The sequence below is a fragment of the Stegodyphus dumicola genome, chromosome 2, assembly GCF_044657685.1.
Source record: "Stegodyphus dumicola isolate Sdum_Otavi_A_Nest chromosome 2, ASM4465768v1".
Taxonomy (NCBI): Eukaryota; Metazoa; Arthropoda; class Arachnida; order Araneae; family Eresidae; genus Stegodyphus; species Stegodyphus dumicola.
Window position 1 is genome coordinate 247,350,882 of NC_140769.1, and position 15,136 is coordinate 247,366,017.

Genomic DNA, 15,136 nt, shown 5'->3' on the forward strand with positions numbered 1-15,136 from the left:
ATTTCGGAAAAGAAGGTTTTTGAACACTTATTTGTGAAAAATAGTATGAATTTTGTGGATAGTGAGTCTGGCTGTCATGTAAATATGATAGAGTTTATGTGGCATGTTAAAGCTACATTCCCTAGTTATAATCGGAAATGCGATTTTGAGATTTATTTGGTGGTTTATATGTTTTTTCCATCACTGTTCTGAAAGGAAAATCTTTCAACAAATTTGTGGTGAAATTGTTTTGGTAATGCTTGAAATTGATATTTCTGCTGTTCGAAGAGGCATTCATTCATGGTAAGTGCATTTTATTTTATTGTTGTTTTCTTATTTTATAGAATGTTATGTTCATTGTTTTTTTAGAATGAATTTCTGTTGTTATTATTGTTTTTTGAATTGTTTATAATTTATTTTAGTTATTTCAGTTTATTTTGTTGATTAGTGCGCAATACCTAGATTGTGCAATTTGCAGATATTTTTTTAAAGTTTAAACAGAATGCTGTGTACATGGTATTGTTTGTAATTTGTTGTTATGTTAATTTATTTAAGTGAGGTGTGCATAGTTCATAGATTCCTTTGCTGCATAGACTGCGCAATTCTGTGATTTTTTTAAAGTTAAAACAGATCTCTGTGTACAGGGATTCTTGTCAAATATTTTTGGTTAAAAACTTTACGACTTTGCTATCTAATTTTTTTTCTTTTTGATTCGGAATTTTAGCTTAAATTGTGTGCTCAAAACCTGGTTTTTGCACCTGCGAAAACTATGTTTTTGAAGATATTTTAGGCTTTGAAATGTCGACCAAAAATTTAGATAGTAATATGGCAGCGTGGAGTTTCTCACCAAAAATATTTGGCAAGAAATCTGTTGCCAAGCGAGGGCGTACATAAGAGTAGTTTTGGAAGCACTTCCGCAGAGAACCCGGTAAATGTAAACATCGCCAACTTTGGCGATAATAGTTCAAACCTGGTAACCAAGCTAATTCATCCTATTCGCTTGTGCGAAGCTTGTCGTTGTTCGCATTTGGAGATTTATATTATTCTTCTCTTATTTATTATTATTTTTTCTGAATTTTTTAACAACGAATAGATAGAAATATTTTTGCATAATTAAAGAAGTTTTCGGAGAAAGATGCCGGTTCTCGGCTCGTCAGTCCGGGATTCAAGGAAGAAAATATGGCGGGAGGGGTGAATGCTAATTTGTAACATGGCTGTTCACGTTATGTTCTTAATGGTTGATCTTTAGATTATGGTAACTTGGCAATTTTTTGGCAAAAATTTGGCGACCAACTCTCCTACAGCAACCCTCTATCTTTTTTTTTCCCGCCACCATTTTGTCTTCACGAAGTAAAGACATGTTTCTTTTCTTTTTATCTACTGAACACTTCTTCCAACAATCTACTAGCCAAATTACAGTTATGCTAGAAATTTTATCTAACAAAACTGCTTAATCATGACAAATATTCACTGCAAAATTGGGAAAAAGTGCACAATACCATACTCCTTACTTCCAAAATAACACATACACATAAACCATGTACACGTCGACTTATTTTTACTTAAAAAAACATCCCAGAATTACACCAAAATGGCATTGCACACACTCTTCACTATATCCATGTACACAGCTTTTTTCTCATAAATTAGAAAAATTTCACGAAAATACATGACAATTTTCTGAATCTTTAAACCCGGTAAAAAGAACATATATGAAATTACCTGATCGCGAAAAAGTATATACCCTTTCCAAATATGAACATTTCCACACATAAAATAAATAAAATATCCAAAAACTTTTACCTCTAAATCATCTATTATATTATAAACATCACCAACGAATTCATACCGCAAGCATTAAAAATACTTAGTGTCAAATATTTAAATTATTTCCATGCACGTTTACTTCAACTAAAACGTATACCAATTTCCTACAAACATAAAATTCACAAAATAACTATCACTTAATTAAAATATCACTAAACCATGTACACGTCGACTTATTTTTACTTAAAAAAAAATCCCAGAATTGCACAAAAATGGCATTGCGCACACTCTTCACTATATCCATGTACACTGCTTTTTTCTCATAAATTAGAAAAATTTCACGAAAATGCATGACAATTTTCTGAATCTTTAAACCCGTTAAAAAGAACATATATGAAATTACCTAATAACGAAAAAGTATATACCCTTTCCAAATATGAACATTTCCACATATAAAATAAATAAAATATCCAAAAACTTTTACCTCTAAATTATCTATTTTATTATAAACGTCACCAACGAATTCATACCGCAAACATTACAAATACTTAGTGTCAAATATTTAAATTATTTCCATGCACATTTACTTCAACTAAAACGTATACCAAATTCCTACAAACATACAATTCACAAAATAACTATCATTTAATTAAAATATAATTAAATTCAAAAACACTACTTAAAATATAAATAAGCACATACATTAAATTAATAAAAATTAGCTTACAATCCTAATTACTTTAAACTAAATTATTGCTAATAACAATTTTCCCAATAATACCAAATTACTTTACTTCCACCTTACATTTAGAACAATGCATAAAAATAATATCCTCAAATAATTAAAAATACTAACTTACCTAATCTTCTTCAGAATCTTGCTTACATGGTGGATACACTTTTATTATGGATTCAATAAAATTATAATTAAAACCATGTACCCTTCCTTACACTCCGTTTCACAAAATGTCCATTTTCACCAGATTTCTTGCACCGCCATTCAAACTTATCAGTAATATCCTTCCTTTCACACAATCTCATTTCATTCCCACATTTTGGACATTCATACTTATCCGCAATTAAACCTACACTCATGCACCATTCAACCAATTCTTTTGAATTATCACACAAACGCATTAAAAATCTAGAATTCACTTTAGACAGTGCCATACAATCCCAAAATTATTCAACCCTACTTCACACAACACACAATGAAGCTTAATACAAAATAATATACAGCCACAGATATTTTTCCAAATTCCCCCCTTTTCCGATTAAAGAACCGTAATTCGTCCATTAATATTACATTACATATCCCATGATCTCTTATTTCCCTCACACAAAATAATGCGTAATTGGAACTGAGTACTGCTCACATTATTACCAAAGTCCCAGGTAGTAACCTTTATTGCCTCCAAAATATCGCCAAACTACCAGTTACCATATTCTAAAGATCAGCCGTTCTTAATTATTAACAGCTGTAAGCACGCAGAACTATGAGGTTTCCAACCCATATAATTATTTTAAAATGTATAAAGTTCTAGTTTCATTAACAATGCTACTGAAGAAAATTTGATGGCTAATCTTTGGAATATGGTAACAGGTAGTTCGGCGACATTTTGATAAGGCAATAAAGGTTACTAGCTAGGACATTAGCAATAATCTGAGAAGTACACAGTTCGAATCACAGATTATTTTGTCTCAGAGAAATGAGAGATTATGAGACATTTTCCGGAAAATTCCAATCGTGATTTTAGCTACTAAGCACTTAGAAACAATTTTGCTGCTAAAGTGCAGAATCGCCCACTTATTTGTTTGGCCCTTTTTACAAGAGTAGGAAGAATTGGAATTTTGTCAATTTTCTTTGACTTTTTAAGTGAAAATAGGTCGATGTGTACATGGATAAAGTCAAGATTGTGCGCAATGCCATTTTTGTGCAATTCTGGGATATTTTTTAAGTGAAAATAGGTTGACGTGTACGTGGATATCATGTGTATGCAATTCTTAAAAACGTGGCAAGCTCGCAATTTCGCACCTAATCTTGATTAAGCACCTTTGTTCCATAAAAGTTTTAGTATAAGCGTAATTCGGCTACCAAATTGTTGGAAAAAATGTTGAGTAAAAAAAGAAATGCCTTTACTTCGTGAAAACAAAATGGCGTCCTACCCCCAAAACTAGCAGGTTGCTGTAGCCGGGTTGGTCGCCAAAGTTTTCCCAAAAAATTGCCAAATTACCATAATCCGAAGATTCACCAATTTGATAACTGTTGAAGGTTATTTGTATTGTGAAATATATTATGAAAAAGGACAGGTATTTGTTTCAACGAAAAATGCTTTAAGCTGTATGCAAGTAACTTGGAAAAAAAAAAATACTGAAAACTATGTAAAATGGTTAGGTCATGCATTCATTAATTTATTACATGGGCATGGCTCTTACCGAAATACATCAATCAACAGGCAAAGTACTTAATAATGAAAAAAGACACTTGTAATAGAAATATTAGTATTCTATACAAATTAGAGAAAATACATATAAGTATAATGTAAACGTAAGTATAAAAATACTAATTGTTATTTCTTAAATGAATTTTTACTTCCTGTTATGTTTAATACATTGTTTTCTGTGCTAACTTGAATTTAATACAAATTTATTTTCGTACATCACATTTAACCTGTTAGTTTTACATCTACATACTTATTATCTGTGAATTTTTACTAACATTGTCTGCTAACTTGAATTTACATATACTAATAGCCCCGTTTACAAAATATCGCGCTTATGGCTCGACTCATCAAGCCTGGCGAGTAAAAATGCAACAGCGCCAACGGGTTCTATGCAGATGAAAACTCGTAGTTTCATATCTATGAATCTTCTTTACAATCGTAAATCTTCTACAATGTCTCACAAAAGTGATGGGACACTTGTGCTTTACAAAAGGAAACTGTAATAAAATAAATTAAAAAACATGTAAAAATTTTTTGTGGGTGTGTTTCATACTTAAATTTAGTAACAATTATTACATAACATACATTTTCTCAAAATATTAAAATAATAATTTAATAAAAATACAATTGTTTAGAACGGAGCAAAAAATGGCTCACATAAGTGATGGGACACCATTAGATACTACTACGTACTACAATAAAAATATTTTTTTTAGGTTTTTATTTTTACTCAAAAGCAATTGGCAGTAATTTATATAATCGTCTGCAGTCTTTCTCTCCAGTTTGTTTTGGAATTTTTGTGTTTTTTAGCTCTGTGCAGCCACGAATGCTAAACGAAAAGAAACTTTACCTGAAATTCGAAAACTAGTTATTAATTTGCATATTCAACGTGGAAAATCTATTAGAGAAACTCCTGAAACAGTTAACTTGAGTCATTCAACAGTTTACAATATCATTAAACGATATAAAAAGAATCATATGATTCAGGATAAAAGAAGACATGGCCGACCATCGAAGCTATCCAATGGAATAAAGCGAATTATCATTCGAAATATTAAAAAAAATCCAAGAATGAGTGCTCCTAAAGTTGCTGCTGATTTACAAGCATTATATGGAGTAATTGTTAAACCTGAGACTATTAGAAGAGTAATTCGGTCTGCTGGATATCACAGTAGAGCAGCCAGGAAAAAATTCTTCGTAAATGAAAAGAATAGAAAACTCAAACTGGCTTTCACAAAATCCCACATAAATAAGAATTCTGATTACTGGAATTAAGTTATATTTGCTGATGAGAGTAAATTTAATATATTTGGTTCTGACGGTAGAATCTTGGTGTGGAGAAAACCCAGGGAAGAATTTCGAAAACAGAACTTGGTGCCAACAGTAAAACATGGTGGAGGAGGAGTTATTGTAAGGGGGTATATGTCGTCTGCTGGAGTTGGTACTCTTGTTTTTATTGACAGTATAATGGATCAGTACAAGTATATTGACATTTTAAATCAAAATTTGAAATCTTCAGTGCGAAAATTGAACCTTCATAATGATTTTAAATTCTACCAGGACAATGACCCCACATACACTGCTTTGAACATTAGACTCTGGCTGCTGTATAACTGTCCTGAAATAATAAAAACACCACCATAATCTCCAGACTTAAATCCCATACAGAATATTTGGCAAGAATTGGAATCAAGAATTTGCAAACACACCATTTCTTCAAAACAACAATTAAAATCGGTGTTTCAAGAAGGATGGGGTAAAATTACTCCAGAAATCACAAAAAAATTTGTCGAATCCATCCCAAGAAGATTAAATCATGTTTTAAAAGTAAAAGGAAATCCAACAAAATATTAAAACCTTTTAAAAAGTAAAATTTTTGGATAAATATTTCATGGAAAAGTAAGTGTCCCATCACTTATGTGAGCCATTTTTTGATCCGTTCTAAACAATTGTATTTTTATTAAATTAATATTTTAATATTTTGAGAAAATGTATGTTATGTAATAATTGTTACTAAATTTAAGTATGAAACACACCCACAAAACATTTTTACATGTTTTTTAAATTATTTTACTACAATTTCCTTTTGTAAAGCACAAGTGTCCCATCACTTTTGTGAGACACTGTATTTGAAAGCAAATGAACTCAGATTAATTGCATATTATAGCAAAAATAATGTAAATGAGTATCATGACCTTTAATTATTTCACACTAATCATATTACTCTTCCTAAAATTACACAGAATAATATAAACGAAAAAAAGAATCATGAACTCAGAAATAATTAAATGAATGGAAATAATGAAAAATGCTGATTACAGTCAAAACTGGGAAAACTAACTTTAGTATTAAAAAAAAAAACTCACTCAGAAGTTTACTTGATGAAAATTTATTTGCAAATCGACTCCGTTTCCTTGGCGAAGAAACAATACCTTCATCAAATCCAAGAGAACAAACATTCCATCCTTTATCGGACGATACTTTATTAAGCTTGCATTTAGGAACCTTTGGAAACCGACGCCTTTTTAAAAATGCATACCTGGATTCAGGATCCTGAAAAAGATTAAACGAGTATACAAAAATATTCCTTCTTTCATTTAATACTTTTTTTTTCTTATTAAATAAATACCTTTGACACAGAAAGTGCCATCACATCAGCAGACGACCTTCGATCAAGATACTAGTATAAGAAACGCAAAGTGTAACGTATATTTTACAGATGTAACATACAATCTGACATAATGCCTGCGTTTTTTTAATGGAATCGCTACGTAAATTTTGGCAAATATCGAAATGACATGCTTTTATTTAATAGTCTGAAATCACTTCATAGTATTACATTTTTTTTGTTTACAAGCGCAGCGCCAAAAATCAAAAACATGTTGCCACTTTTAGAAAACTTAATGACTGTGTAAAATTTCTTACGACTATCGTTCGTAGATGGCAGCACTTTAATTTCTATTTTTTGGACGAGTCATGTTTGCGAAGGTTGTCAAATCACAATTACTGTCTTTTTTCGGTAGAAAAAGCGACCTGTCCACGAAAAACAAGGTCTTGCTCTATGAATCAATGATAAGGCTTATTCTGACTTACGCAAGTCTCGTGTGGGGCGCAGCAGCATTTACTAACAGAAAACATAACCAAAATATTATGGCCCTTGGCAAATTTACAAAGTCCCTTGGTTTGTTACGAACGAGGACATTCATAATGCAGCCAAAATTATTTCCTTAAATCGTTTTGTACAGCGACTTTTGGTTAACTTTTTCAAAAAGATTCCTTCGATCAGTAACCCCGTTCTCCATTCCGCAGTGGCTAATCGCACCGACGGTGCAAATAGCTAATAGGCTATTCACACCACCTACGTTCGCGCATGCGCACAAGCAGCCGAGGTACACGGCAGGCGGTAGTGAGAGCGAAGGTTGTTAACCCTAACTCAGCAATAGAAAGTGTTGTTAATAGTTCACCAGCAAGAGAATAATTTGCAAGAAATAATTATCAGTTACAAAGTCAATCTATATACATGCTAATGTTAAGGAAATGATTAGATAAAATAGGGATTTAATGATGGTTCTAATTGCAAGCGAGGACGAGTAATTAGTTAAAAACTCTTCAGTTTATTCACAAAAAGGCTACAGAAATTACTTAAGTTCTTTTATTTTATGCAAACTTAGACCCTAGTCTTATAGCATTGGACTGTCAGAATTTATTATTCAATAAGAAAACTTACTGAAAATTATAATATTCTTATATATTCATCACTGTTTCAGTATCCACTCATGTTTATAGGTCAAAATGCCATATTCAATTTCAAAGTTATTTATAAAATAAAAACCTTATAAAATCTTATAAATCATTTGTGTGTGCAAATTTTTTTAAATCTAAATCTCTTACATTAAATTATTTCTGTCTTTTAAATTACATCCCATTATTTATTTCAATTTAATTGATTAATGTGTTTGCACTATTATTTCTTTGAAGTTCTTTGAAGCACTTTTTGTGTCCTGAAAATGCCAAGTATTTCCATAAAAAAAATAAGCAGGCATACAGAATAATTCATTTAATAGTTTATATAATCGCTTTTAACTTATTTCATGTCTAAATTTTCTACACAGAAATCCGCTGTCTAATTTTTAGTATCTTTTATCGGATGAAATTTTTCAAAGAGGAATGAATTAAAGGCTTGATTGAGCAAAACACATCTTTAAAGCTAAATGTATTCTAAGAAGTACAAAAAATGTCAACACTATTTTTTTTTCTCTAAGTGATATTTGAAAATTTTTTTAAAAATTTTTTTATTTATTTGTTAATTTATTTTTTAGTCAGTAGTATTTCATTCTAAGAACTGAATGTTGAGATTTTTTAGTTTGATTTTGTCAGGCAACAAATAATAATGAAAATAAAACCCTTAAACATTGGAAATGCAACATGGGATTAATTCTTGGCAACAGAATGCGTTTACTGATGATTTTCCCACTACACATATCATGAGTCATGTAAATTAAGCCAGTTTCTCTTAGAAATTTCATCAAGAATTCATATTTGATCCAAGACAGACCGTTTTGCTAAATTACATATGTTTCAGTTTTCCCTTCAAAATATTGTCAGTTTGCATAGTAAAATAAAACAACATTATACTTCATATATAAGTAAACAGCTATTATGCTTCCTGTTTTCAAGTTTAATTTAATAAATATGTCAAGTGAATATTTTTTGCTTATTATATGATGGAGTTATTATTGTGATAGTTCGCTTTAGGTACAGTTCTTGCATATACTTCAGGTGGCTCTTTCCAGACCTGAGATGATAGATTTTGTGAGATCTAACTCTCTTTACTATCATAAAGTTCAAAAGATCTCACTAAGAAACCTGGCGACTTCTCGCACAGAAAGAATGTGCGAGAAGTTGCCAGGTTTCTTAGTCGCCAGGTAAAATACAGCACAGACGAAGGGGGAAATAACCCTTTATTATTCTTTAAATTCTTAACACAATTGCATGTATTTCGTCTTTACAATAACACCAACGACTTAAAGTGGAACTTAAGAATAATTTCACAATAAATTCAAAGATAAAGAGTAGTGATGAACTAACAATTAAATTTAAAGCTAACTAAGCTGACTCAACAACCTACCCGGAGATATACTTATTAAATGGCCCAAAAGGCGTATAAGAACTCAGCGTAACAGTAAGGACAAACAAGGAACATGCGGTGGCTAGCGAAATTACGTTCTGAATAAACTATAATGATCGTCCGTATTTATACTCTTTTCACTTAACTATTTGCATCTTGACGAGGAAATGAGAGGTTCAGGAAAAGTACCAAACTTAAAATAATTTATTATGTAAACTAAGGGAAACCCTACAATTTGAAATGAGTTGCATTGAGAAGTTGTCATGTGAAGGATATACATTGAAAGATCCTGTAGATATACATGCACATAATAGTGTTTTAAAATTAAATAACATGAAAATGTGGGCAAAGATAGCCTTTGGAAACATATATATGCATTTCATTTATATTCATGCAAATGAAAAGGTATGTACATATACCAAATTATATATTTATTTAAATGGTTTGGATTATTACAATTATTTTTTTAGTGGCAAGCTTCAAATTATTATTTACTTGAATGTGTTAAGTTAAAAGTATGTCTTTTGAGCTGTGATGTACAAGCTATCAGACTCTGGGGGAAAAAACAAAACAAAACAAAACCAAATAATAATAATAATAATAATAATAATAATAATAATAATAATAATAATAATAATAAACCTCATAATCCATGGTTAGCTGCTACCAGAGGTAAGCTTTAATTAGTGGTCAGTGCGCTTGTATGGCTGAAATAATTTACTGTTTGGTAATAAAGCAATTTTTATTTATATTTGAAGTGGACTGATTTTCATTTCCTTCGAAAAATTTAAATTGTTAAACCAAATCAAATTCTTATTCAAAAAAGTAAATAATCACACAGCAAGATGTTACTCAAAAAGTTTTAAATAGTATAGATTACAAAAATTATGATTCACCAGATAAAAAATTGTAATTCTCAAATTATACACGAAACTTTATGAACAAAATAATAAGTGTCAAATCATTTTATTCTGGGAGGGAGAAGAGAATTAAGGAAATATAAATGAGCATTACTATTGCCAAAATAATTCCTGATCAAAATCGTATAAAAATATTGATTTCTTACATGAACAAAACAGTATTTACATTTGTTACTACTGGCAAAGCCAGGTCAAGTTCTAGCACTTAAAGTATTCCAAGCAGTCGGAACTGTAAGCATTCTTTATAAATTAATATATTAATACAGAGTAAAATACTGAATGATCTAAAATTCATTGAAATCGAAAACAAGTTTTTTCTAATACTTGCGCAATAGCTGCAAGATAATAATAATTTATTTACTAAAGAAATATTGATTATATTATCTCCTAATATAAATTTAGTAGAATGTATCAAAATGAGGGAACCCAGAAGTAGAATGTATCAAAATTCTACCGATTGAATGATTGAATGTATCATCCCTCATTTTGATACATTCTACTAAATTTATATTAGGAGATAATATAATCAATATTTCTTTGGTAAATAAATACAGATTGAAATATACTTATATTTATTTGCCTGTTATGAGAAAAATGTAACTGGCAAAAGGTGCTCTAAATCGCTGCCTATGTTGCCTGTGCTTTGAGATACCTATATAGGGTAAAGGCCAGTAGTGTTGGAAATATTTTTAAAAAAAGCAGAAAGAGACAGCTGCATTAAAAGTTTTTATATAACGCTTTTGTTGTCTGTAGGCATATGTCTTTATCCATTTATCTCAATGTTAAATAGACTTGCCCCTATAACGTTATTTTTCCGACGGAGCAGTAATTATGGGACTAAGATAGAACGGAAAATTATACGAATCATTCAATCTTCGAAGGACGCAAGACGAGATTGCAGTCAAAATATAACAAATGAAAAGTGTTCATGAATAAACTACCAGTAACTATCGCACAGTTATTTATTTAATAGAACCTACATTGTAACAAGAATCCATATTAATATAAAAATTACAATATGTAATAATACTCGTATATCTTCATATCTGCTTCCTTGTACCTTGAATCTTGCGCGTTCTTATTTTGTCCACTGTTACTGCTTAGGCCTAAGATCATTTAGTGTTGTCTGTCCTATAGGAACTGTCGTCTGTGCCATCTGCTACAGCTTGCAAGTCTTTCGCAGTCGTCGCCTTTGTCATCCTGCTCATCATTGGTCGGTCTGTCTTTCCACATGCGATGATATTCAAAACTTTGAATTTTGAACGGCTGGTGCAGTGGGCTTGTGACAGAAATAGTATTTACCTACGCTTTTGAAAATCTTGGCCTATACGGCTTTGGAGTTTATTACAGAAGTCACGCAAAAGCGTCTCTGATATATGATCTTCAGAACTATCAAGAGCAATAGAGCAAGAGCAATAGTTTCCTTGAAGTTCTTCCCTAGTATAGCGTCATCATTCACAGCCCATGCACACAAAGCCACGAGCAAATGAATTAATAAGACGAGAACAATCACTATGCGAACGAATCCATTCTTAAATTTAGGGAAGTTTGCTTTCTAAATTACTTGAGGAAAGGGAAAACTGTAAGAATATTTAGAAACTTATTAATTTAGAAGTCAAACAACAAAAATCAGCATTGTATTTTCAAATTTCACAGGACTAGTTTTGATGGTTTTACCGAAATATCATCCTCAGCTGCAAAAGCGCAAATGAACGAGATAAGATATAATGATAAGCTAAGAAAGCCTGGACAGGAGATAAGTTACTGGCGCCATCTGTTGATTAAACCAGAACTAAAACATAATTTCTTTAAAGTTGATTGAATTCCTCTTATGTTCTTTTTTCTTTAAATTTCTTTAACAAGTTTTTTAGAATTGGCGTATTACTTGTTTAAAAGCTTTGGTTTTAACATTTATTTAATTATTTGTTGCATTTATAGAATTATTTGAAATTTATTAATTGTGAATTTCAAAATTTTTGGTCTTTATTTAACATTAAGTCTAAGTTTCTTACTTTATGTCTTATGTATATATACTCACTCTGCTACTCGGCTCAGTGAGCTCAATGTTTTTATTCTTATATGTTGGTAAATTGCATACTTTTTTTTTTTTTTGCTTTAAAAATAATTGAATTATGTTGTTCCTATCTTCCGGTTAAGATTTTTATGCCTTTAGTTAGTTAATAGTTAATTTGCATGCAATATTTGTAGAATTGTCAACAATTTAAATTTTTTTTAAGTGCGGATAAGCCTAATTTTTGTTTGCAATATTTGTTTACATTTGAAACTCAGCAGAATAGTGAATTTAGCTTCTGCACCTTCAGTGTCTTTTTGCCAAGTGGGACCAAAATTAAACTTTTTTTGTGCACAGAAAAATCTGCCTTGTTGTCTGCTGGCCGAATTGCTGGCTTTTGCATAGAAATTGTAATTTTAATTATAATTTAAAAAAATTAACTGTATTTGGTGTTTCATTTTTTTTCAATATTTTGCGATTTGTAATGAAAATATTTTTAATTTTTTATGCATTTTTGCCTTTTCGCGAATTGAGAACTGAATTAATTGAATGAGAAATCTATCTCTAATGATATTCGGGGAAATAAGTTTAAATGAAATGCAGCAAAAAATGCGTATAATTTAATATTCCGTATAAAGAAGTTATGTGGTGTCCGCATCAGATTTTTTCCTTGCTCAGCTGCTTTCAAGCCATGTTCTTTCCATAGATACTTAAATTTAATATTATGCAGATTGATGAAAATAGTAATTATGTCTAGGTTTGCTAGAGCAGAAACAATTTACTACATGTACAAATGATATATTTTAACACACAGCCCTAGAATATTTGAGAAAATATCATATTCATTTTTATTATTCCACTATAACTTATTAGTCCAAAGGGATTTGAATCCCGAAGGACTATTAGTTTCGTTTTGGCATTTTGCGTCGGACGGATAAATGTCGGTTCACTTTTCAAAGTGTTGCCATAAAATGTTAGAGTCTTGCATTATATTTGAAGAAATTAAATAATGAAAATCTGCGTAAATGTATGTATATTTCTCACATTGTCATAAAATAACGGTACATAGAGTCATCGAATTTTCAATAACGTAATCCTCCAACGAATATGAGCATGTGGAAGACCAAATTTGAAATTTGAAATTTGTTTTATGATCGATTTCCTATTTTTTAAAACTTTGACGAATTTTTGATTAACAAACTCAAGGATTTCAAAGCGAGCAATGGCAACGTTGTGCAGAAAAAACATTTTTATCTCCAGCGCGTGAGTCTCTGTATCGGAAATTCTAAAGATATGCTCGTTTCAAAACTATTTTGCGATATTGCTGTTGCACTGGATCTTATGGTTTAAGTGCGAGGAACATGATATTTAATAAAGAAAGGTAACACACAAAATGTTAAAAAACGCCCCTTTGGACGTAATTTAAAATCTGAAACATTTCAGAATTTTTTTTTTTTAATATATATTCATTGGATTCGTTGACTCATTACGTGAAAAGAATTGAACTAAAATTGATGGCAACAGAATATTATTAATAAATTTATAATTGTGAGTTGTTTCTACTTTTCTAGACGAAGTTATTCAAGTTGATTTCATTTTGTTATTCAAGTTTTAACATGTTTAAAGTATATTTAATTTTATTCGTTGTGCTTTTAACTTTACCCAGAAGAAATATGAATGAACTACAATGTGAGGTGTGTGTCGAAAGCCTAAAACAATTCACTAAGTATTTATCTGAAGAGCACCAGCCTTCTCCTCAAGCAATAGAGCAGAAATTCATTGAATTCTGTCAAACAGCTGATTACACGACAAGGCGATTTTGCTATTATCTTGGAGGTCTGAATGAATCTCCAACGAAAATTTTATCTGAAATGGTTAAGCCTATGAGCTGGGGATTGCCACCAATAAAAATTTGCACGAAGCTAAGAAAATTGGATGAGCAAATATGCGACCTTCGGTATAAAATAAAACCAAATATTTTGAAAGAGGACTTAAAAAAGTTAAGCATTACACAGCTTAAAGATATTTTATTTGATATGAATGCTGTATGTGAAGGATGTATCGAAAAACAGGAATTTATTGATTTGATTAAAAAGCTAAAATCTAAAACTTGGAGTACGGAACTTTAAAAGAACATTTATAAATAAAAATTTCACTTATTGTATTGCTGTAAAACAATATTTTCAGTTTATTGTTTATACCTTTATTTACAGTAATAAAATTGTCATAATATTATCGTACGTATTTCAAATCTACACGTTTTCAGGGTTTGCACACATTTCTTCACATGGAAATTAAGTATTTTTAAGGACATTTGAGGACCATTAAAGAAAAAAATTAAGGACCTCTCAGCAAATGGGAACTGAATAAATTAAATTAAAAATATTTGCTATGCCTGAATTTCATTTTTGGGATATTATTCTAAGAATAAATTAGATTCGCAAGTAGAATGCATTATTATTAAACATAATTTAATAAACATAATTATAAAACAAATTTGAGAATAAAATATAAACTTTATAAAATTTATCGGGTAGCATTAAATCTTCTACCTTATAAGGTTTTTCTCCCCCTTTTAAAGGGCGACTGGGAATTAGGGGACATAATCGCCAAACCCTGGTGGTAGACAATCATCAACCACCACCTATTTTAGTTCGGGCGCCACTGCAGAGACATTATAATTTTAGGAAGCAGCAGATATAGTCACTTTACTTAACCTGTTCCGCCAAACTGAGTTAATGGCACTACAGGGTTAGGAAGTCATCCTAGTCATTGCTAGCAATCTGACGGTTAGGCCGCCTTTCTACATTTTACTTTAATCTGTAGTTTCTTGGATATAATTATTTTCATTCACTTGCTTCATTATCTCTAAGATACCATTGTTGCA

At 30.7% G+C, this 15,136-nt stretch overlaps 1 protein-coding gene across 1 annotated transcript in view; it reads right to left on the minus strand.

Annotated features, from left to right (window-relative positions):
- LOC118193063 (DNA repair-scaffolding protein-like) overlaps positions 1-7,071 on the minus strand; it is an 84,134-nt gene extending 77,063 nt beyond the window's left edge. The window contains exons 1-2 of the mRNA XM_085811984.1: positions 6,820-7,071; positions 6,557-6,743 (exon numbers count right to left, since the gene is read on the minus strand). Coding sequence (XP_085668110.1) covers positions 6,557-6,743; positions 6,820-6,840 — 208 coding nt within the window. The 5' untranslated portion in view covers positions 6,841-7,071. The remainder of the gene's footprint in view (positions 1-6,556; positions 6,744-6,819) is intronic.
- Positions 7,072-15,136: the final 8,065 nt, after the last annotated feature.